This window comes from Ochotona curzoniae, unplaced genomic scaffold (assembly GCF_017591425.1).
Source record: "Ochotona curzoniae isolate NIBS_2020 unplaced genomic scaffold, NIBS_Ocur_1.0 contig_2318, whole genome shotgun sequence".
NCBI lineage: Eukaryota > Metazoa > Chordata > Mammalia > Lagomorpha > Ochotonidae > Ochotona > Ochotona curzoniae.
Genome location: NW_024465419.1, coordinates 14,943,254 through 14,968,816, shown reverse-complemented (window position 1 = coordinate 14,968,816; position 25,563 = coordinate 14,943,254). Strand labels below are relative to the sequence as shown.

At 41.9% G+C, this 25,563-nt stretch overlaps 1 protein-coding gene across 2 annotated transcripts in view; it reads left to right on the top strand.

The window, feature by feature from the left end:
• RRM2B (ribonucleotide reductase regulatory TP53 inducible subunit M2B) overlaps window positions 1-24,376 on the top strand; it is a 33,516-nt gene extending 9,140 nt beyond the window's left edge. For both annotated transcript variants that reach the window (XM_040972664.1, XM_040972666.1), the window contains 7 exons: window positions 182-298; window positions 1,047-1,180; window positions 1,619-1,713; window positions 11,871-12,004; window positions 15,658-15,762; window positions 17,263-17,376; window positions 22,000-24,376. In XM_040972664.1, the coding sequence (XP_040828598.1) occupies window positions 182-298; window positions 1,047-1,180; window positions 1,619-1,713; window positions 11,871-12,004; window positions 15,658-15,762; window positions 17,263-17,376; window positions 22,000-22,152 (852 nt within the window). In that variant the 3' untranslated portion in view covers window positions 22,153-24,376. The remainder of the gene's footprint in view (window positions 1-181; window positions 299-1,046; window positions 1,181-1,618; window positions 1,714-11,870; window positions 12,005-15,657; window positions 15,763-17,262; window positions 17,377-21,999) is intronic.
• The last annotated feature ends 1,187 nt before the right edge of the window (window positions 24,377-25,563 follow it).

Sequence of the window (25,563 nt, the reverse complement as noted above, 5' to 3'; positions counted from 1 at the left end):
TTATAATATATTATGGTTAGAGCATAATGTTTTTTTCTTTTGTTCTGTATAACATATAACATTTTTGCTTTTCCTCAGTTTGTTGATAATGGGATATCCCTGCTTAATTTTGGAGTGCAAGTGAATTTTCTCAAGTACTTTAACTCTGAGTAAAAACATCTGGAAAAATCTCTTATTTCAGGTTGACTTATCAAAGGATCTCCCTCACTGGAACAGGCTCACGTCAGATGAGAAGTACTTCATCTCTTACATATTGGCCTTTTTTGCAGCCAGTGATGGAATTGTAAATGAAAATTTGGTAAGTTTTCTTTTTTTTTTTAATTTAATTTAGAATGTGTCCAACTGTTAATTACATCAGGAATATCATTAGATTGACTCTGAGAAAATATGTCTTAGAACGGACCGAGTAAAACTTAATTCTGGAAATGCTTTCCTGATGTAGTGTAAGAGGAAGGATTTATAAGCCTATTTCTGTTCTTGACCCGCAAAATATAAAATCAAGCATAAATTGTAGCATCAAAAATATTTAAAGTGTGTGAATAAGTGTCTGATTTTTACCCTTAGACAGGAGGATTTGTAAAGTACCTGCGTCCATATTATCTGGAATTCTGTGGTAGAATGCTAAATTGCTGCTCTGCATTCAGAAACATCTAATATGGTCAATCAGAAGACACAGAAAGAATCTTCATCAGGAACTAGAGACTTCAGTATATCTATCTACTATTGAGAGAAAATCACAGCGTGAATTCTACAAAACAAGAGCATTAGTTTTGGGAGATGTTCTAAAATATATCTGGTTCTGTAGGTGGTATTTTCATCCATCCGTTCAGGACATTGAATTGCTTAATAATGCAGTATGCCACTGAATGGCTGTAAAAGCTTGAGGAGAAAGCACTGTTGCTTAAGATGCTGCATAAGAAAATCCATGAAGTCTTTCTGACGTGTTTGCTGAAATTCTGATGTCCAGGTCCTGTTTTGTAGTGCTTGATCCAGCGTCTCGTGAGAGCGCGCAGAAGTAAATGCTTGTATTTCCTTTGTTTTCTTAGGTGGAGCGCTTTAGTCAGGAGGTGCAAGTTCCAGAGGCCCGCTGTTTCTATGGCTTTCAAATCCTCATCGAGAATGTTCACTCAGAGATGTACAGTTTGCTAATAGACACTTACATCAGAGATCCCAAAAAAAGGTATTACTGCTGGAATTTTATTTATAAAGCTTTAACTTGTTGCTTGATTATATCCAAAGCAGAATCTATTTTAAAACTGAATGGTAAAAAAAGGGAATTCAAATACGGGCGCTTACGGTTATGCTATTTTCTGTTGCTTAATAAATTAGGTTAAAAACTTAGAAAAAACTAATCTTCAGATATTGTATCTTTAGAAGTTATTTGTTAGCATATTTTGGAGACAGAATGTTTGCATTCATTTAAGTTTTGTGTTCGAGCATTTCTGAATCACTGATTTTGAGTTTTATTTTCATTTCTATATTTTATGAATATAACGAAATATAGGAAAATACATATCTGATAGTATACTAGAGTTAAATTATTATCTCTGCTTAAACCATCACAATTTAGTTGAGAAAGACAAGTGTATGATTTTTGTCTTAATTCTTGTTTTTGCAGGGAATTTTTATTTAATGCAATTGAAACAATGCCATATGTTAAGAAAAAAGCAGATTGGGCACTGCGATGGATAGCAGATAGAAAATCTACTTTTGGTATGTAGCTATAATTTATGCATCATCACATTTGCCTCAGGTGATGTATGTTTTTATGTGATATAACTCTCAGTACTAATCAAAGTCATAATATGAAAAAAGGATACAAATGTCTCAATATGTACTTTATTCTTAACACTTAGCAAATAATGGCAAAATGAAGCTCTTTTCTTCTGTATTTAATAAGTCACAAGTTGAAAATCTAGGTCAGTGGTACCTCAAGGGATGCTGTAGTAATCCATTGTTTGTACTTGATTTAAAAAAATTAAAGATTCATTTATCTGTATTTAAAAGGCAAATTGTACTGAGAAAAGGATAGAGAGGATCTTCCATCTGTTGGTTCATTATCTAAACGCGAGTTACAGCTGGAGCTCATCTGATCTAAAGCTGGGAGCCAAGAGCTTCTCCCCAGCTTCTCTCCAGCTTCTCCCCAGCTTCCCACGTGGGTGCAGAGACCCAAGGCCTTGGGTTGTCCTCAGTTGTTTTCCCAGGCCGTAAGCAGGGAGCTGGATGGGAAGTGGATCAGCCAGAACACAAGCTGGTGCCCATATGGGATGCCAGTGCTTACAGGTGGGGGATTAGCCTGTAATGCCAATGCACCTGTCCCAGCTTTTACTTAATTTTAAGAATGTTTGTTTTAGGAATTTAAAATATGTCCATCGTAATTTTTTGTTGTTGTTGAACCAATATCTGGAGTCTAAAAAACTGAAGATTAGTTTATTCAACCAGGACATGAAACATTTTGCAATAACCAGCTCATTTTTCATACACATCCAGAACTAAATTAAAGCACCCTTCTGGCTGTGTTGAGATCCCAGAACATTTATTTTTTCTTATTATTAACATATTTATGGACTTATTTAGTTTGTTTTTGAGCAATAGAGACAGCAGCAGAAAGGAACAGAGGAAGCTGGAGAGAGTAACAGGCCATGCTAGCTCCCATCTGTTGACTCACTGTCCACATGCCTGCAGTGGGCCAGGCGAAGCCAGGAGCCAGGAACTCAATGCAGAGTCCCATATGGTGGCATGGTCTCAGCCACTTGAGTCATCACCTGCTATACCCCAGCGTGTGCATTAATGGGAAAGTGGAAGCAGGGGCTGAGCTAGAACCTTGAACTTGAACCCTGGCACTCTATTTGGATGCAGTTGTTTTACCTTATATTTTATAGGCCAAATGTCTTCTCTCTGTAATTTTTTTTAAGATTTATCTATTTATTTATTTAGAAAGGTAGAGTTAGAAGAGGAGGTAGAGAGATAGATCTCTCATCTGCTGATCCACTTCCCAGATGGCTACAGCAGCTGAAGCCAGGAGTGAACAGATTCTTCTATGTCTTCCACATGGGCACAGGGTCTGTAGAACTAACACACTCTGCTGCCTTCCCAGGGCATTAACAGAGAGCTGGAGTCAAGTGGAGCCACTGGGACTCTTAACTGATACCCATGTGGGATGCTGGTACTACAGGCAGAGGGTTAGACTGCTACACCACAGCACCTGAATGCCACCTCCATAATTTTGAGACAATGATTAAGATTGTAAGTGACTGGGTCCTGGTGTAATAGCCTGTCATGCGCCAGGATCCCATAAGGGCGCTCAGTTCATGCCGCTTCCTGTCCAGCTCCCTGTTTGTGGCCTGGGAAGGAGGCCAAGGATAGCTTTGGCACCTGCACCCATAAGGGAGACCTGGAAGAAGCACAGATTGGCTCAGCTCCGGCCATTGTGGCCACTTGGTGGGGCGTGAATCAGTGAATAGAAGATCTTCCTCTCTATCTCTCCTCTCTGTATATCTGACTTTCCAATAAAAATAAATAAATCTTTAGAAAAAAAAATGTAAGCGATTTACATAGTAGATGCTTAATTATTTAGCTTTTTGATTAATATAATATTAACATTAATGTATTTATTTGATTAAGGGCACATTTCATTTTTTACTATTCCATAATTTTTAGTCTGCTTTATTATGTGGGGAAAGCAGGGCTCAAAATTCTTGCTCTCTAGTGTCTGTACTAGGGAGCAGTTAAAAATGAGAACTCCAAAAGTGCTTTTTCTTTTTTTTAAAGATTTTTGTATTTATTGTACCTGAAAGTTAGAATTACAGAGAGAAAGAGGGAGAGGCAGAGAAAGATTTTCCATTTTCTGGTATACTCCCCAGTGACTGCAGTGGCTGGATCTAAGCTGATTCAGAGCCAGGAGCCAGGAGCTTCTTCTAGGTCTCCCATGTGGGTGCAGGGGCTTAAGGCCTTGGACTCTTCCACTGCTTTCCCAGGCCAAAAACAGGGAGCTGGATCAGAAGTGGAGCAGCTAGGACACAAACTGGTGTCCACATGGGATGCCAGCAGCACAGGCAAAGGATTAGCCTGTTATGCAACCATACTGGCCATCTAAATTGCTTTTATTTTTATGAATTGTGTCTATTTATATTTCCATATTAGAAATTAAAACTGAGATTAAAAATATTTGCTTGGCTGGTGCATTATAAGATAACAATTATTAATCCATTATGTTGGAATGTAAATGATCTTGTTATATTAAAAAAACCTTATATTTTCCAAAAGGTATTAGTAAATATAGCATGATTTAATTTTTTTACAAATCTTTTTAATGTTTTACTTAATAAAGAAAATTCGATTATTCTATCTGCATTCAGTTTGCTGAAATTATGTTATTTTGGTTGAAGTATATGAAGAAAATTCAATTTCTCTAGTTAGAAATGAGAGGAATATTTTACTAGCCTTTTCAGATTATTGTGGATTTGTCTTGTAGCCTGTGGAAAATAATAAACATGAAAGAATGTTAGTAAAATAAATACTGCTTCAGTGTTATGAAAAAAAATTATTTGAGGAGTTATTTATTTAGTTGAAAGGCTAAATCAGGAAGAGACAGACTTAGAGATTGTCCGACTGGTTTGTTCTCCAAATGGCTGCAGCAGCTAGGACTGGCCCTGCCCAAGGCCGGGAGTCAGGAACTCCATCTGAGTCTCCTTTGTGGGTGCCTGGTCCAGGTACTTGACTGTCATCCACTGCCTTCCCTGGAATGTTAGCAGGAAGCTGGAGCAGAAGCAGAGCAGCCAGGACTCATACACATATTTCAGTTCGGGAATGTTAGCATTTGCAAATGGTCACCTACTATATCATGAGGCCAGCCCCATGAAAATATCTTTGACTTCGCCGATCTCCTTGTTCTGTACACTTCTCAGGGACTCCTGGACCACACCAGAGAACCAGTCATATCATGCACATATGGGCCAGTGTGTAGTAGACCAGGGAAGAAACACATGTGTTTTCATTGCTTTCAATTTTCAAGAATGAGAAAGGCAGTGACTCTCAATGTGCATAAAACACATCTGGAGAATTCGTGGAAAAGCCTTAAAGAACCCAGATGGGAGTGAAGAACCTACCTTTTACCCTGAGTTGCTTCTCTTACAAATGGTTTGGGAAGCTCACTTTGAAACACTAACAAAAAAGAAAGGAAAAAAAAAAAAACAGAAAAAGGGAAATGTCAGAAGTGTTTAGTATGCACTGAAAGTAGTCATGTGGCTGAGTCCTGATAGGAAATGATGAGTGGGGTCGCAGAGCGCATGTGTTTCATGACACTGCCAAACCCAAAAGGAAAACGGCCAGACAGGAGTGGCTGTCACCTTGCAACTGCAAGGGCTTCAGTGAGTCTTCTCAACACTTCATCTCAGGGCCAGAGCCCATTCAGGGTTCTGACTCAGGGTGTCCAAGGGAAGAGCACGCTCTAGAATGTGTGGTGAGTGCAATCAGAACGGAAGGGGAAGAGCATGAAGAGCAGGTGGGCAGCCCCTTTTTCTGGGGAGTGGAGGTGAAAGACAGTTTTGCTTTGCCACTTTGACTTTCTGTAACCAATCCAGGAAGAGCAGCTGTATGCCCCTGCTGTGCCACCTGCGTCCTGCAGCTTTAGGATGACAAAGACAGCTCTTTCATCTGGCTGAGAACGTTGCCTAATATTTTTGGTGACCTTCTTGGTGACTCCTGCACCAAGTAGGATCCAGTAAAACAACTGTTCTCTCCTGGTATTTCAGACTGTCATAATTTTAAAATGTTTTAACTGACAAGAACCTAAGAATATGCCTTTTAAAAAGTATTGTTTTAAACTTTATACATGACAGGAAGATTTGATCTCTGTAGAGCTAAAAATTCTTAATTATATACTTGTGTGGTTTTAAAAAATTGAGACATTTTGTTTCATTTTAGAAATAACCTAGTGCTGGTGCTGTGGCATAGTAGGTGAAGAGCACACTGCTGCCATCTGAAATGGGCACCAGCTGTCCTGGCTGCTCCGCTTCCAGTCCGTCTCCTTGCTGATGTGCCTAGGAGAGCAGCAGAGAATAGCTCAAGTTCTTGGGATCCTGAACCAGGATCCGGCTCCAGCCCAGCTCTGGCAATTGCAGCCATTTGGGGAGTGAACAAAGCTAACAGAGGATCACATCTCTTCTCTCTCTGTTAACTCTGCCTTTCAAATAAAAGTAAATAAATATTAAAACATTCTTTAAAGAACTTTAAGGCAGTTGTATAGATTAAACCGTAACATGCGTAATTAAATTTCATTTGAAAAATTAAAAAAAAATGTTATACATGCTATGTCTTAAAAATATGTCTTTTTCTTTCATAAAATAGATCAGGACCATTGTATTTACTATGGTTTTTAGAAGTGTCTGGAAGTCTCTTTGTGTTTCACATGTGGGAATATTCTAAAAATAACATACAGAATTGCCCCTTATTAATTCTTTTATCCTCTCCAAGAAAGAATAGCCTTTCAAAACTGTTTGTTATGGTCTTTATTATTTAATATTCATATGAATGCACAGAATGATTAAAATACCGTTTTCCTTTTCTTGTGATATTTCTATTATAACTATATTCTAGGTACCTTACAGAAAAATTATCTAGGACATGACCTTAATGTCAAAAAATTATAATTTCTCCTACCTTATTAGTAGTAAAATAAAAACATACCAAGGCATATGTTAAGGTGATATACATCTTGATTGCAAGTTCAGCTGTTATGTTTTGGGCAATTAATAGACATCTGAATGATTAAATATTTTGTTTCTGGTTTGTTTTTTTTTAAAGGTTTATTTTATTTTTATTGGAAAGGCGGATATACAGAGAGGAGAGACAGAGAGGAAGATCTTCCGTCCGATGATTCACTCCCCAAGTGAGCACAACGGCCGATACTATGCCGATCCGAAGCCAGGAGCCTCTTCCAGGTCTCCCACATGGGTGCAGGGTCCCAAAGCCTTGGGCTGTCCTCGACTGCTTTCCCGGGCCACAGGCAGGGAGCTGGAAGGGAAGTGGGGCTGCCGGGACTAGAACCATATGGGATCCCGGGCATGCAAGGCAAGGACCTTAACCACTGCGCCACCACGCCGGGCCCGGTTTGTTTTAAAATAATCAAGAAAGGGACCTAGCATGATGGCTGAAAAGTGGCTAAGTCATTGCGTTTCAAGCACAACATCCCATATGGGTGCTGGTTCGTATCCTGGCTGCTCCATTTCCCATCCAGCTCCCTCCTGCCTGTGACCTGGGAAAGCAGTTGAGGTTGGCCCAAAACCTTGGAACCCTGGACCCGCATGGGAGACCTGAAAGAAGCTCTTGGCTCTTGGTTTCAGATCGGCTCAACTCCAGCCCTTGCAGCCATTTGGGGAATGAACAAGCGTATGGAAGATCTTTCTGTCTTTCCTTCTATCTGTAAATCTGATCTGCCTTTCAAATAGAAATAAATACATCTTTAAAAAAAATAATCAAGGAAAAGAGGAAGGACAAACAGTATTGTTCAGTGATAAGTAGAATCATTTACACTTAGGCATCTTCCTTTTAAAATTTTAAATACGATTTATTACATTTGTTTTAAAATTACTGTTTTCAGTTTCTGCATCAAAGTTGTACAATTTCCATAGAAATGGCTTTTAAATGTCTTTTTTTTTTTGTCTAGTCCTTATTGTATAGTTTTCATTGTGTCCATTCAGAGTTCATTCATTAAGTACCTGCCATTAGTCTGATCCTGTAAGTACTGGGATAGACTACAGTATCATCCTTGCAAAAGATTTTTAGCTCTTACAGATACTCTCTTTCTCTCAGAGTCTTTTTAAAAAATTTGTTGATTATTTTTATTTTTGATGATTTTTACGTAGTTGATTAGGGTGAAAGGGTCAAGGGCTACAGGAAGGTGGGTGAAATCACCATTTCTACATTCTCTTTTTTACGTCTTGTTTCTGGGGGAAAGGGAGAAGTAAGGAGAGAAGCCACATCCAGTGTCTCAAACACCTCTGCACCCTGGGATGGAGGACAGCCACCTAACAGCACCCCAGGGTCCCCAATGTGGGGCATGCTCTGAGGGTCCTGTTCATGAGGTTTCAATAGTTCAACAGTTCCATATCGCTGCTGATCTCACCACTTTAGGCACAATGAAATCTCTCCAGAATCTACTGGTTGACGTAGTCCACCTTAGAGTCTCTGCCCAAATATTCACTGCCAACACTTGGCTGGAGTAGTTGATCAATTTGTTCTGTCCTCCGTTCTCTGTTGTGGTACCAGGTTTCCTCTGCAGACTCCAATGTACTGCCATATCCTCCATGTACACCTGGATATGCTGTACACTGTTCCATCTAAGCCACGGAAGAGGTCCAGCTCTGACACATGCACTCCATGGTCAGACCAGGGAACCTACAGTTCTGTCCATGGTTGGGGTTTTGAGTCCAGTGGTTCAGTTGTGTAGATACCCATAGAAATTTCATCTGAGGTGATCCCAGACCTGATTCTTGGGTATGCTTGCCAGTAAAGGGTCCTGCACAGTCCATCACCCCAATCAGCTTATGCACATGCTGGTGGTTGGAATTGCTGGGTCAGTTCTGTCTCCAATCCTATCTTCTACACAAACCAATGGGTGTTGCAGCCCAGCCTGATCCTGGTCACCACACACTTGGCCTTCACGTACACTAGTGGGAGCTGTAGCCTAATTGGAGTGACTTGCAACAACCCCCACCAGGCCCACCCCCTGCCCTGGTTCTTGTGCTTGCCAGGATGTATTGCAGACTGGTCCAGTTTGTCCCACATCCCATTCATCTCTCATACATGTCAAAGGCATTGAAGCCTAGTTCAACCCAATTGCTCCACTATCCAGCCCACACACGTGCTGGTGGGTGCCACTCTCTGTCTAGCCATGCCTGCCCCAGTCCTGCTTCTCATGCTCACCAGAGTGACAACCCAAGAGGAAGGTGCCCACTGTTTCCCTACTGGGCCCACTCCAACTCCCACTTCTTGCACTTTCTAGGTGGTTCTGCAGTTTAACTTGCAGAATTTGCCTCATCTTCCAGCTGATGCTGCAGCAAAGCCCAACCAGTTCAATCCACACTCACTCTGACTTATGCATGCTCCAGTAGGAACAGTCAACCCAGCCTTGCTTTCCACTGATCCAGCCACATGAGGCCAACAGGTGTTGTAGCTCTGCTCGGCCTGGTCTGCCCCATCCCAACTCATGCTCTCCAGTGGGAATGGTGGTCCAGCAGGGGAACCCTCCACAGCCCTCCTACTGGCTTTGCCCCCTCTCCTCTTAGTCTCCCGTGTGTTGGTTGGGAGCTGTGGTGCAGTCTGGCCTGGCCTACCTCACCTCAGTATTTGCCAGTGGCTGTGTAGCCTGTCCTGTCCTGGGTCACCCCAATTCCAGCTCACATTGGTGGGGTCTACAGACTAGCTCAGCCCCTCCAGCCCAAGTCCTGGCCTTCCTGTGAACTGGCTTGTGTTGTGACTCAACCCAGACTGACCCACATTCCATTCTGGTGCTGGGATTCACCAGTAGATGATACAAACTGGCCCATCATGGTTCACCTTCGGCCTGCGCCAAATGTATGTCTATAGGTAGCGTTCCTTGGCCTAGTCTGGGCTGCTTCTTATTGTGGTTCTTGTGCTCACCTGCAGGGACTGTGTCCTGACAGAGGAGTTTCCCAAGCTCCTCCATCAGAACCTCTCCTAATGCCAGATCTCGCACACACCGGTGGGTCCACGGGCCAACCCTGCTTAGTCTACTTCCTGTCCTAGCAGGAACAGTGGTCTTTCCTGACTGGCCATTCCAGTTTTCACTCTGGGGTTTTGCAGCGCAGCCAAGCCTGGTCTGTACCCAGACACAGCTCACACATGGCTCAGCAGGGGCAGAGACCCAGCCTAGCCCATCCTATACCTACCCTGGTTCTCATGAGTGCCAGTAGGTGCTGGAGTCTAACCCAGTGTGGTGCACCCCAGATCCAGTCCACACCTTGTGCCAAGGGACACTGCAGCCATGTCTGGAGTAGACAGCAGCCCCTACTCTGGCCTTCACACTCACCAGTGGGAACCACAACCCAGCCAGGGCATCCCATTTACTCCCTCCCCAGCCAGGCTTGTTCCCATCCATAGATCTTGTGCATGCCAGTGGTTACTCTGATGCAGTTTGGCATAGCTCCTCACCTGTCTTGGCTTTTGTCTTTGGATGTTGTAGCCTTGCCTGACTTGGCTGGCCCCCAGTCCCAACTCTCGCTGGTGGGTGCTGGAACCTGGCTCTGCTCAGTTTGCTCCCATCCCTGACTCGTGCAAACTGAAAGGTGTGACAGCCAGGCCCAGCATGACCTGTGCTCCAGCCTGGTTTTTGCACTTACCTGTGAGCTAAGGTTTGCTCTGTCCTGCCTAGTCTGTGTCTTTCCAAAACCAACCCACACATTGGCCAACAGTTGGAGCTACCTTGCCCAGCCTGCTCCACTCCCAGTTCTAGACCATGTGCTTACCAGCAGGAGTTATGACCCACTAGGGGAGTTTCCCAAGATCCCCTACTCTGTCCACTCCCAGACCCAGATCTCATGCATGCCAGTGGGTACTAGGCTCTTGCTCTTCCATCTTGACCTAGTATGAGCTAGTGAATGTTGTGGTCTGGCTCACCCTGTTTGATGGTGCTCATGTGGGTCCTGCAGCCTGGACCTGCCCAGACTATTCTTGGTTCCTGTACCCGGGAGTGTTGGCAGGTTCCATAATCACATCTAGCTTAGCCCCTCACCACCTTAACTTTTGAGCTAACCAATGGAACTTGCATTTCCACAGGTCTGACCCACAAATCCCCGAACCTGGTTCTCTTCCATGCTGATTAGTGTCATAGTCCTACCTAATGTGACCCGTCCCCCTGTTCCAACATTCAGTCAGTCAGTTACTGGGATCTAGTCCTGTTAGACAGTTCCCCAGTTCTAGATTTTGTGTGGACTGGTATGTGGTGATCAGCAATGTTTCATGCTAACAAGCCCAATTCTGGATTCCCATGTATGCTAGTGCATGCATCTGACCCATACAGATCTTATATTATGGATGCATGGCAATATTTTTTTAAATGTTCCCAGCTAGTCAATGGGATACTGTAAGTCTCAAAATAATATACCTCACAACCTTCCCTCGTGCCGTAAGCAGGCCTTTTTCTTTTTTTAAAAAGATTTATTTGTTTTTATTGGAAAGGCAGATGAAATTTACAGAGAAAAGGAGAGACATTGAAAAAGATCTTCTATCCTCTGGTTCACTCCCCAACTGGCCACAATGGCTGGAGCTGAGCCCATCCAAAGCCAGGAACTTCTTCTGGGTCTCCCATGTGGGTACAGGGTCCCAAGGCTTTGGGCCTTCCTCTATTGGTTTCCCAGACCACAGGCATGGAGCTGGATGGAAAGTAGGGCAGCCAGGACATGACCTGGCACATATATGGGATGCTGGTGCTTGCAAGACGAGGATTTAGCCATTGAGCCATTGCATCAGGCCTCCAAATATTTGTTGTAAAGCCTGTTTTCCACTTCCCACTCTTTACACACACATGCATGTACTTACACTCCCAGGCCTGTGTGGTACACAGACAGATCTCTTTTGCTGTGTGCGAGGGCCGATATTAATGCAGGCACCAACTCTACAGGATCCTATTGTGTCATGTAGAACTTGAAGGAGACAGAGCACACATACCTTCCTGCCCTTTAGGGTGGAGGTGGGACATTTCCTCTCCAGAAGACTCTTGACCATGGTACTGACTTTCAGTTTTGTCTCAGCAGGTAGTTGGAGTAGTGTAAAAACAACTCAAGATCTCTTGTGAACCTGTGAATGCCCACTTATTTCAGCAAATGACACTTGTATTTTGTGTCTCCCAGGGGAGAGGGTGGTGGCCTTTGCTGCCGTAGAAGGAATTTTCTTCTCGGGATCTTTTGCTGCTATATTCTGGCTGAAGAAGAGAGGCCTGATGCCTGGACTCACTTTTTCCAATGAACTCATCAGCAGAGATGAAGTAAGGGGCACGTGATTTTTGTTGTTTTTCAGTTATGTTTTGGTTCGTATTTGGTGTTTGTTTAGCTGTGTTTCCCCTGGAAAATACTTGTGGGGATACGAGTATCCTGGTAATGGAAAGGAAGCAGAACGCCTTGAGGACGCTGCCCTTTCCCTGCTGTGTCTCTGACCATCGCTGCTCCATCTCCAGTGCTCACCCGTGTCTGTGTCTGTGAACTCCTGCGTTGGCCTCCTTCCTTCTGGCTGGGTTTGTTTATTCCATGGAATGAACTACTACTGAAGTGCTCCCAGCTTCTCCACGTTTGTCTTTCCTGAACACAAACCGTGCGTGCATGTTCAAGTGCATGTGAGACATTTCTCCTGGAAGGTCTCACTGGTATCAAAAACCCAGCAGTTCAGAAATCAAGCTTGCCATCTAAAACCTGAAGAGTGTTCTTCCTTCTGTTTTCCCTGCCTCACGAATTGGCACTATTCTTTTATCCAGTCAGATCATTGCAAATCTAGGAGTCATTTTAGATTGCTTTTAATTATTTATTTGAACGTCGGAGTTACATAGAGAGAGAGACACAGAGAAAGATCTTCCATCTGCTGTTTTACTCCCTAGATGGCCACAATAGCTAGAGCTGACCCAGGCCAAAGACAGGAGCCAGGAGCTTCATCCAGGTCTTCCATGTGAGTGGCAGGGGCCCGAGCACTTGGGACATCCTTCGCTGCTTTTCTCAGCCCTTTAGCAAGGAGCTTATTTGGAACTGGCACCATATGTGATGCTAGCATCACAAGCAGTGACCCTGCCTACCTGCCACTTTGCTGGCCCCAATTCTTTTCTTTTTCAGCTACATGTATCAATCAGTAAATCTTGTTACTCTGTCTTAATGCGTTTTGTGCTGTTATAACAATATCTAGGATTAGGGGATATATAATAAACATGGATTTATTTGGCTCATGACATCGCTGTTTGGACAATCCAGATGGCCTGATACCATCCTCTGATGCAGAGAGCTCCGTGGCTTGGTGGAGAAACACAAGTGTTTTTGTGCTCTAGATAATTCATCCAGTCACAGACACCTGACCCACTTCTTCCAGACAGCACTAATCTACTCACAAGTGCGGAGCCCCGTGACCTAATTGCCTTTCACCAAGGCCCCATCTCTTAAAGGTTCCATCACCTCCACACCACCACCCCAACCACCCACCCAGCCTCCAGCACAAGAACCTCTGGGGGGCGAGCCACAGCCAGTCCATAGCATCATCTTAGCCTGTGTTACCCTTCCTGTCTTCCACCTTTTTTTTTTGGTCAAGAGGCAGTTCAGAACTCTTTTGGCACAATTCAGTACAATTTTCCACTCTTTGTGCACTCATTGGAAAAGTGAAACTCTTACAGCCCATTTACATTTCTGATATCTCTTCTCTGCATTAGGCATTGTGCTGCTTAGGGCAGAAACCTGGCCTTGCTTAGCTTTCTCTTCTCACTGTCTTGCCCATTACAACCCATCAGTTCACATGGATTGACTGTACCTGTAATTTGGACTCCTCAGCTGATTTCTAAAAGCTTTGTCATGTTACTGCTCTGAATTTCTGGTTCTTCTTAACTTTAAACCTCATGATGGTTTTGTTAGAATGCAAGGAAATAGCACCTGTGAAAGTGCTTTCTTTTAAAAAAAAATTTATTTTTATTGCAAAGTCAGATATACATAGAGGAAAAGAGACAGAGAGAAAGATCTTCTGTCTGCTGATTCATTCCTCCAAGTGGCTGTAACGGCCGGAGTTGTGTCAATCTGAAGCCAAGAGCCAGGAGTCTCTTCCAAGTCTCGCACGTGAGTGTAAGGGTCCCAAGGCTTTGGGCCAACTTTGACTGCTTTCCCAGGCCACAAGCAGGGAGCTGGATGGGAAACGGGACCACCTGGATAAGAAGTTGCACCCATGTGGGATCCCAGTGTGTTCAAGGCGAGGACTTTAGCTGCTAGGCTACCGCGCCGGGCCCAAACGTGCTTTTAAAGTGCTATAAAATGCCTTGTTTCTGATCTATGCCTTTACATTTTGTTTTAAGAAAATACTTATTTATTTATTTGAAAGACAGAGTGACAAAGAGGGAAATAGGGAGGGAAAGATGGCATTCCTTTGCTGGTTACTCCCCAAATGGTTGTAGCATCCTAGACTGGAGTAGGCTGAAGCCCAGTGTTAAGAATTGCCAGCTGGGGAATCCTTTGTGAATGGCAAAAACTCAAAAAAGATAGAACCATTCTCTGCAACTTCCCAGGTGCATTAGCAGGAGGTTGGATTGCAATCTGAGTAACAGGGTTGCACTCTGATATGGAATAGAAGTGTCCAAAGCCACAGCTTAACTTGCTGCGCTGCAAGCTGAGCCCTTGTGCCTTTAAATTTCTTTTCTTTTTTTTTTTTTTTAAAGATTTATTTTATTTTTATTGGAAAGGCGGATATACAGAGAGGAGAGACAGAGAGGAAGATCTTCCGTCCGATGATTCACTCCCCAAGTGAGCACAATGGCCGATACTATGCCGATCCGGAGCCAGGAGCCTCTTCCTGGTCTCCCACGCGGGTGCAGGGTCCCAAAGCTTTGGGCCATCCTCGACTGCTTTCCCGGGCCACAGGCAGGGAGCTGGATGGGAAGTGGGGCCGCCGGGATTAGAACCGGCGTCCATATAGGATCCCGGGCGTGCAAGGCGAGGACCTTAACCACTTGCGCCACCGTGCCGGGCCCCCTTTAAATTTCTAATAAATTTTATTTTAAATGTTATTATTATAGAAAATTGAAAGAATTTTAATTCACTCTCTCAACATATAGAGATAACCTTGAAAGATTTCTTTCTGTGTGTCTTCCCCCACCCCTCCTCTGTAACTCTGAGTTTCAAAAATAAATAAATATTATTATAAGATTTTTTTTTATTAAAAAGTTGGATTTATAGACAAGAGATAAAGTAAGATCTTCCATCCGCTGGTTCACTCCCTAAGTGGCCTCAACAGCCAGAGCCAATCTGAAGCCGGCAACCAGGAGCTTCTTCTGGGTTGCCCACACAGGTACAATGGCGCGCATATAGGATGCCATGTGTGAAAGTGGAGGTCTAGCCCATTGATGTGGCACAGGACCCCAAATAAATAAATTTTGAAAAAATTCACGAGGGCCTCGTGAAATGTCTCAATTGGCTAATCCTCCACCTTGCAAGAGCTGGAATCCCATATTGATGCTGGTTCATGTCCTGACTGCTCCACTTCCCATCCAGCTCCCTGCTTGTGGCCTGGGGAAGATGACCCATAGCTTTGGAACTTTGTACACCTGGAAGAGGCTTTGGCTCTAGGCTCTGGCCAATTGGGCAGTGAACCAGCAGATGAAAGATCATTGAAACAAATAAATAAAGAACAAATGAGATTTTATTTTGGCTCTTTGTTTTCCTTTGCAGAGTGCATTTGGTCATAGGTTTTTATTTGTAAATTAATTCTTCCATACTGTTAATCAACTAAGAGTTGTTGGCTTTGTGTCCGCATTTGATGGAATTTGAAGAAAATAAATTATCGACCCTAGTCATTCTTTGATTTTCTAGAAATTCAGTGATGTATTGCTAGAAACTGCATGATGTTTGTGATTGTGTGCAAAGCGGGGACTAGTTCACTGACAGAGACATTTGCTTTCTGTTTTAGGGACTGCACTGTGACTTTGCTTGCTTGATGTTCCAGTATTTAGTGAATAAGCCTTCAGAAGAGCGAGTCCGAGAGATCATTGTGAACGCTGTGGAAATTGAGCAGGTGAGCAGAGTTCACACAGTTCTGCTGTTTGTATCAGTGTGTTAGGTTCATCAGGAGTTTGACATTCTGCAGCAATTTTAGTTGGCCAACTTTGACAGTGCCAGTACATGCTGGATGGCAATTACTACAAGTCAGTGTATAATTTCATTTGTAAGTCAATCTTTTTTCTTTCCCAACCTTATATTTTATTTGTTTATTTCTTGAAATAACTTTTTTTTTTCCTAAGTCATTCTATTAAGTGAGTATATTAAGGTTTTACATTTATTCCAACACCCTGAGGGGCTGTTTTTCTCTGTCAATTTATCTGTCAATCTTCACAAAGTAGCAAACTTTATTGTACATTTTTAGGTTTTTAGCTACTAGAGAACAGTGATTGTTGGTTTGTTTATTTTGTATTCTCAATAACCTAGCAGGTACCTAGCTGAAGCATGAACACGATGTTTATAGAACGAATAAGTAAATGGATTAGAAACCAGAAATAGCAGGTGGAGTACTCAGGATGTGTTTTTAGCATTCTAAAGAAGTAGTTTAAAAACGAAATCTTTCTTGAAACACTGCCTACTTCATAGTTTTTATATTGGTAAGGGAAATGGTATATAATGCGTTTTGATATCTTTAATTATTTTCAAAATAAACTCAAATAAAGAAATAGTTTTATTTTTCCTCTATTAACATTCTACCCTGCCTTTTTAAAATTTCTTTCATAAATTTATTTTTTATTGCTATGAAAGGCAGAGTTAGAGAGAGGAGGAGAGACAGTGAGGGATCTTTCCCAGATGGCCTCATGACTGGGGCTGGGCTCTTCTGAAGCCAGGAGGCAGGAGCTTCTTCTGGGCCTCTCACGTGGGTGCAGGGGCCCAAACACTTGGGACATCCTCCACTGCTTTCCCAGAATCAGCAGGGAGCTGGATCAGAAATAGTGTCTAACATAGGATGCTGCAGTTGCACATAGAGAGGCTTACTGGGCTAGGCTACAACACCAGCCCATTCCCATTGTCTTTCAGTGTAGCTGGAGTGTCATTTACCTTCCGAATTCCAGATCCGCTGATGTTTCTTTTTTTTGTTTGTTTGTTTTTTGTTTTTTGGTCGTAGTCTTTGTCAGCTGAGCTTTCTTGTTTTCCAACTCCTTTCCATAGTAATGTTCCCCATGATCATCAACTTTGGTGAAGCTTTTTCTAAGTTTTTCTGAACAAAATATCTCTTTTAATCTACCAGAAAATGTAGGAGCCCAGATCCTACATGTACCACTTGTAACAATCCAGTAATTTGGTAATTAGTTTCTGTTTATTTTGGCTATCTGGGAGTGTGAAAAATATTAATAATTATATCCGATGTGTTTTTAGACAAGTGAACATCATATTCCATGTTGAAAGAATTTATCCTTTTTTACTTTAGCAACATCCGTGTCTTAAGAAGTAAAGACAAAAACCTTCTCTTTGGAAAGTGTGCTTACTTCTTGCTTTGTCTTTACACTTCATGCTGTTTTGGCTTGCTTGTCAGGAGTTTTTAACAGAAGCCTTGCCTGTCGGCCTCATTGGGATGAACTGCATTTTGATGAAACAGTACATTGAGTTTGTAGCAGACAGATTACTCATGGAACTTGGATTCGCAAAGGTACTGGTTTTTTGTTTTTGTTTTTAACCTTAGCGTCTTTTTTTTTTTTTTCCCCAGATTTGTTTATTTAACTTGAATGTCAGATTTAGAAAGACAGACAAACAGACATATCCTCCATGCTCTGGTTCACTCCCCAAGTGGCCACAGTGGTTAGAGCTGAGCTGATTCCAAGGCAAGAGCCGGGAGCTTCTGGGTCTCCCATGTGGGTGCAGGGGCTCAAGGCCTTGGCCACCCTCTGTTTCCCCAGGCCGTAATCAGGGAACTGGTTGGAAGTAGTGCAGCCAGGGCTATAACCAGCACTCATGTAGGATGCTAGAAGGTTAACTTGCTGCGCTACTCTGACTACCCCCGTTTTTTGTTTTTAAAGATTTTCTTTTATTTATTTGAAAGGCAGAGTTACAGAGAGAGCAAGAAGAGAATCAGAGAGACAGAGAGAGATCTTCCCCTGCTGGTTTATTCCCCAAATGGCTCCAATGGCTAGAGCTGAGCTGCAGGAACCAGAAGTTTCTTCCTGGTCTCTCAGTGGATGCAAGGGTTCAAGAACTTGGGCCATTCTCCATTGCTTTTCCAGGCACATTAGCAGAGATCTGGATTGAAATGGAGCAGAGGCCAGTGCTATGGCATTGCAGACTAAGTCTCTGCCATGACACAGGCAACCCATATGGACACTGGTTTGAGTCCTAGCTGTTCCACGTCTGATCCAGCTCATTGCTAATGACCTGGGAGAGCAGTGGATGTTGAAACAAGTCCTTGTGTTCCTGCACCCACCTGGGAAACCTGGAAGAAGCTCCTGTCTCCTGGCTTCAGACCGACCCATCTCCGATTATTACAGCCATTTGGGGAGTGAACCAGCAGATGGAAGATCTCTCTCTCTCTGTCTTTCCTTCTCTCTTTGTAATTTTGCCTTTTAAAAAAAAAAAACAAAAGAATAGCAGCTAGGATTCACATTGATGCCCCTCTGGGATGCCAGCACTGCAGCCAGCTGCTCTGTCTGATTTGTCACAGCACTGGCCCAAAAGGTGAAGTTTTAAAAAAATGTGTTACTACTACTTGAAATGTTACAGTTAGGTAATACTTGTAAAACATGTTTTTCTGACAGTGTTTATGTTATGTTGTTCTAATTTTATATAGAATTTTTAAAATTTGCTTTTTACTTATTCATTTATTATTTAAAAAAAGATTTACATATTTGAAAGTGATCTGGCTGGCTAGGGGTGTCCCCTTCCTCCCTCGCTGCTCCACGTGCGTTCCTCCTGAAGCTGTATGCTCGGCCCGAGAGGATGACCATCCCCGCCAGTGGAGGACCGGTCTTCAGTCAGGGTGTACAAGCAGCTGTCCTCCCCTGCTAGAACCTCCAAACATGCACCATGCACTCAAAATGCTAGTTTCCTTCTTGGCATTGTAGTTTTGGCAACCACAGGAAAGCATAGTGACAGAGTCGGGGAGACTTTTTTTTTTGGTAAAAATAAGCCATATTTTATTATTGCTGCAAAGTTTTCTTTGTTTGCTGGTAATTAATCAGAGAAATCAAGATCATGATTACCTTAACATGATCTCTTAGAAGAAATTATGTGTATTGATAACTTTTGTCAGTGTGTTTTCTGTATTTGCTATAGGGAAATTAGTTTGCTTATTTAAGCCTTAAAATGAATTCATAATTTAACTCATCGTCATTTCTTCACATCCATATATCTATACATCCATGTTCCCTTGCTTATTAGAAAAATGTTGATCCTCGGGTTTTTTTCCTTTTGGGAAATTGGTGGTCATAGGTCTGAAAAGCATGGTTGTCTTGTAGGAAAAATGTGGAAAAATTTAAAACCTTATTTTTTTGTAAGTCTTCAAAATATCTGACTAAATTATAAAAATCCAAAATTACATGGACCTCTTAGATTTTAATTCCATAAACTAAAAATTAATATAAAAATTTTTTGCTATGTAGAAATTGAGATAACCTTTAAAATAAGGTTAAAAGTAAAAATTATAACTTACTGAAAATGTGAACTAAAATGTCCTTATAATGCATAATGTAAATATATGTCAAAATCATTAGAATACAGCGAAAGATATCCACAGTATGCTTGCTATCTGTGGTCTTGAATGTGTGTTAAAGAAAGCAAGAGAATTTAAAATGGTTGAACTAAACTCTGCATCCAGAGAGCTGGGGAAAAAAATGTTTAAATCAGCAAAGGGTTATGATTTTACAGATTTGTTGATAAGGTTGATATTAATGGCGCCGTCAGTCTCTTCTTTACTTTGAGATTAGTTGGTAAGAACACTGGAGTGCTTTCAGTGTCGGCACAAGCCGTTTCACTCAGCTTCGTCTCAGTCGGCTTGGCTGTGTTGTGACTGATTCGGATCACACTTTTCTGGAAGATTCTGTGTTCTGGAATCCAGTGAACCCAGGGCTGTGGGCCAATGTTTGTGGTAATCTGCCTCGTGTACGCTGATGGCTCTGATTTTCACTCACTCCCTAGCAGTTTCTGACAGGCAGTTTCAGGCATTCCCCAACTCAGCCATGTGGAGCACATGAACTTCCCCTTGCCCTTTTAAATGTCATCATACATTTAAAGCTTTAGTAAGAAGTCAGTCACACAACCTGCAATTTACTCAGTAAAAATGTACAGTTCATTGGTTTTTGGTATGTTCACAAAGTTGTGCAACACTCTCAGCCAACCAATCCAGAATATTATTGTCACTCTGCAAAGAATAGTTAGTTGTCTTTCATGCCCCTCTGCCCTCACTTCAGCCATCCACTATTCTAAGTGCTGTCTCTATGGATTGGCCTCATGATTATATTCCATTTCATACAAATGGATTCATGTAATACATTGTCTTCTGTGGCTTTCTTCCATCTTGAATAGGTTTTAATGGCTCATTTATGTTGTCGCATGTTTTAGAACCTTTTTTTTTTTAAAAAAAGATTTATATATTTTGTAGGTCAGAATTATAGAGTGAGTGGGATCGTCCATATACTGATTCACTGCCCAAATGGCTGAAATGGTCAGCACTGGGCCAAGCCGAAGCCAGGAGCCAGGGGCCCCATCGGGGTGTCCCATGTGGGAGGCAGGGACCCAAGCATTTGGGCCATTTTTTGCTGTTCCCCAGGCCATTATCAGGGAGTTAGTTGGGAAGTGGAGCAGTCAGGACACAAGCTGTCGCCCATATGAGATGCTGGTATTTTGGTTGGCAGCTTTACCTATCATGCCACAAAACTGCCCCTACCCCAGTGTCTTTAATGGTTAAATGCTTTTCTGCTGAATGGGCATACTAAATTTTATCTATCCATTCATTAATTGATAAACTTCCAGGTTATTTTTACCTTTAGCTATTACAATTAATGCTACTGTGAACATTCTTAGGCAGGTTTTTGTGTTTCATTTTTCTTCACCACACAGCTGGGTTGAAATTGCAGTGTCATGTGTTAATTCCATGTTTAATCATGTTTAATCATGTTTGACCATTCAAACAATTTTACATTCCCCCTAGTATGTGAAGATTCCAACTGTTCTTAATTTTTTAAATTGGTTTATTATTATTATTATTATTTATTGGAATGTCAAATTTACAAAGTAAGGAGACAGAAAGATCTTCTATCTGCTGATTCACTTTCCAAGTGGCTGCAGCAGCTGGAGCTGAGCTGATCTGAAGCCAGGAGCCAGGAGCTTCCTCTGGGTCACCCATGTGGGTGCAGGGTCCCAAGGCTTAGAAGCACCCTCTACTGCTTTCCCAGGCCACAATTAGGGAAGTGGAGCATCTGGGACACAACCGGTGCCCATGGGATCCTGTGCATGCAAATCAAGGACTTTAGCCACTAGTCTACTGCGCTACACCCAACTTCTCCACATTCTTACCAACACTTGTTATCTCTCTCTCTTTTTTATAGCCATAGTGAATATTAGTGGCTTCTCAGTTTGGTCTAGATTTGCATTCTCTAATGGCTGATGGCCTTCTGTACTAGTGTATCTTCTTGGAGACATGTCTGCTTGGATCTTCTGCCCCTTTAAAAAATCAGTTTGTTTGACTAGATTCTTATCCAGGGTGTTCAGAGTTCCTGCTGGGATATTCGCAAATTCAGAAATTCTCTCCATATCTCTCTTTGACTCACAGAACTATCCCAGTTTCCATCAGTGGGTGGCAGGTGTGCGTCGTCAGTTCAGAAGCAGTGAGAGAGCTTGGTGCTTGTCCCATGCTTTGATGGGCAGCATGTGTTTTGTCTTCCTTTCATGATAGTTGTTGGTTGCTTTTAATGAACTAAGACCTCAGTGCATTCTTAGTCACTTAATGTTTTGCGATATTATGAATATGTGAATTCCTGGTAACAATGCTTATGGAAAATGCCTGAAATTATTGGGATGTTAGGGGTTTCTCAAGGTATGAAAACACTTCCATTTGGTTAGTTTCAGTTTCTTCATTCTATATCATAAAGTACCAAAGCTGCTGATGTAGACCTTTGTCATCTTCAGATGCAGCATTCTGTGTCCCTCCAGGGGTAGCTCAGCCCTGGTGGTGGCTAGATGGGTGCTGGGAGGCCTGGGCCCTGGGGCTTGTGATCTGTATTCTTTTTGCAGGATACCAGTTGGCTTCTTCAGATGGTCTAATAGTATCTCCTTTTCTTTTCAGGTCTTCCAGGCAGAAAATCCCTTTGATTTCATGGAAAACATTTCTTTAGAAGGCAAAACAAATTTCTTTGAGAAACGGGTTTCAGAGTATCAGCGTTTTGCAGTTATGGCGGAAACCACAGATAATGTCTTCACCTTAGATGCCGATTTTTAAAACCCTCTGTAAACCCATCACTGGAGAGATAGCAGTATATTTTTCCATGCTTTTTCCCCCACCCCTAAACATGAAGTATCTCCTTGAAGAGGGGGCATTTATTTAAAAGGAAATCCCAAACCAACTTCAGTCAAGTTGATTTATATCAAGATGCTTTTTATTTTCTTGTATAACGGCAAGACTGTGACCTACATGCCCTTGTTTTGTCACCAGAATGTAAGGTGGCTGGCACTATGGGGTGAAGGGTAAGAAATGAGTTTTGGATTCCATGCTTGTTCCTTTGTATGACCCTTAGCAAGACTTCAACATACTTATCTTTTAAACGGGTCTAATAGTAGGTCCTACATGTGCAATATAGATGTGAGAATTAAGATGTGAAAATAAGTGTTTTGCCAACTACCACCACACCGTTATTTATCATTATTATGATTGTTAGTAGTGTTAATTACAGTAATGTGGCAAAAACGCTATTACCTCCTTAAAGTAATCGTGATTCTAGATCATTCGATCTAGAATTAAGTCCACCTTTGTACTTTTAATGTCTGGGAGAAGAATGTAAGGATTTCCTTAAAAAGATGATAACTCTCATAAACATGAAAACAGACTTTTTTTTTTTTAATTTGTTGGAAGGAAATGTAGTTCTTTGTTGCTTTGGGAAGAATACCAGTGGAGAATCCATGACGTTATCACAGCAGGTGGCCTTGTGGACACTGAACAAAGCTGTTCTTCAGAAATGAACAGTGTTGATGATTGTCAAAGTTAGCCCTGTAAAATCCTCAGAACCTGAACGCATTGGACAGAAGAGCATTCCCTGAAGACTATTCTCAGAGCTGTCAGCCTTCCTGGCTCTTGTGGGAGGTAAAGGGATGTAGCAGTCAGATGAGATTGGTAAATGCTGTGCACGACATTCCTCTTTCAAATGCATAGTTAGTACATCCAAGACTGGCTCTGCAGTGAGCCTATGTCATCGTGTATATTACAAACCTCCTTAACACTGAGGTGTTTTTCTCCTGTCGTTAACATCCTGTTGTGCTAGCGTTCATCAGAATATAAATGAGGGAATGCTGTTCTGGCACCATTACCATATATTAGAAAGGCTGTATGGACCAAGAAAGGAAGGCCATGGTAGGGGTTATTGACCTGTTTCAAACTTGTGCCAAGTTTGCTTCAACTTTTGCTGTGTTTCTTAGTGTATGTCCTTAAAAACTCTTTGTTGCTGTTATGAGAGGGCATTGTGTGTTACAGACTAGAGATGGTGAGGGTGGCAGAGGTCGGTCCTCAGGAGATTAAGACCAGAAATCAAGAGTTCTGAGTGTAGTCTGGCCCCCTCTTCAATTTCTAAAAGTGTGTTGGGGTCCTGGTTTTCAGCCAACTACTTCATAAAGCTCTGAAAGTTACCATTTGGAGATTTTCTTCTTTATATGAGTTTTTCCTGCCCCATTCATCCTGCAGTTATCTAATTGATCAAAACTGGGGGTTCTCAAGTGAAACAGCTCGTGCCCTTGTTATCAGAGAAGAAATCAGAAAGCAGTGCTGTCTGGTGTATGATAGCACCATTTACTCAGTTGCTGCCTGGTTCATCTGGTGTTTTTACGTCTCACTTGTTCTCACAGTCTTCCTGAACCTGACAGAGCAGCTACAATGGCAGTGTTACAGATGGCGAGAGGAAAGCTCAGCCATGTCACAGGAGTTGGCCAAGGTCTCATGGTTACTGCCCCTACTGTATCATTTTTTTTGGAAGTTGTCCTGACTTGTATTTCCAGCCATCTTGATTTGATTGTTGCCTGTTTCCTCATTGATTAAAACATCACATAGTAGTACAGCATTTATATATATGATGCTTTAAAGGATCAAAATACACAGCAACTTTGAATTATATCCAGATAATAAGTCCACACATGTTTATCCACTGACATATTAAACTTAACACTTAAAACCAGTAATGCCCGAGAGCAGGCATTTGACACTGCTGGTACCATGCTGCATGGGACCCCAGCATCCCTCAGGGGAATGCCTGGTTCAGACTCGAGCTTCCTACTAATGCGCATTCTGGGAAGGCAGCAAATGATGACTTAAGAACTTTATTCCCTGCCACTCACGTTGAAGAACTGAATGCAGTTTCTGGCTTCTGGCTTTGGCCTAGCCCAACCTTGAGTGTTGTGGCAATTGGCCATGAACCAGCAGGTGGAAGATTTGGCTGTCTGCAGGTCTCTCTTCTTTCAAAGTAAAAAAAAAAAAAAAATGTAAAAAGAAAACCATCCTTTGTTAATATGTGTAACAATAGAGTAGAAGAAAAAAATTAACAGTGCATATACTCTTTCAACCTAAATCTGTCTCATAATGACAGGTGCCTTAATGTGAAGTTTATTTGTAGTAGCAATAAACTGTATTCAGATGAAGTCTTAATACTGCAATTTTGGACTTTTAATGCACTGGCTTGTTACATTTGGTATTCTGTATCCTTTCCCAGGCCTCCAGGTTCTGCGTTTATTTATTATGTTTGGTACTATAGTTCTTAGTTCTTAAAGAATAAGGTGTGGAATCTCTTTCTAATAGTATCTCAAAGGTAAAGAAGCATAAGATTATGTTTACAACTCTTTGTTCTTTATTTTTTTTTTTACCAAATTCATATGTAAATCATTGCTATAGTGACTAAGCTTAAGTTAAATTATATAGGAATATAAAAACTTACAGTACTGTGATAGTCTACATATGTTAAAAAAATGACTTATTGTGGCACATAGAATTATGGCCTGAGAAGGTAGCTTGGTATAGTGCTGGGTTTGCTGTTTAATTATGTACAATAACTATTCTGATAGTATCAGCTAATCCTAACCAGGTGTTGATTCAGGAAATTTAAAAAATTGTCATTTTGGACACCTACAGTTTTCTGATTTATGTTTTATTTGTGCATGGAGAAGATGATTAGTGAGGAGATGTAGCTGTATACATCCATAAAACAGAAATTATTTAATATTCCAAAACTTTGTGCTTTCACATGTTAGCAGCACTGTTATGGAACGCTCAGCTTTCTGTGACATATAGCTAAGTGGGAGGCTGTCACACACTGCTTGTCCCTGATAAAGCTGCTGTGGCCTGCTGAGAGCCATGCAGTCCCTGCAATCAGAAGTTCTATTTGGAACCAGGCTCCCTCAGGACCTTCCCCAGCAGAACCTCGAATGGATGTCGCAGAATTGAAATCCATTGTCTTTGGTCCTCATCATTTCCTTTTATTTTATCTTTTCCATTTCCCTTTAAATAGTCCTGCTTCTTTGTAAACTGCTACTGATTTGAAGGGAGAGCTTGTATTCCTGAAGCCTTACCTACAAAGGATACTGGTATTCTGTTAAAGAAAATGTGTGTGAAAATGGAGGGCTGGAGAATGGCTCATTGTGTGTGTGTGTGTGTACA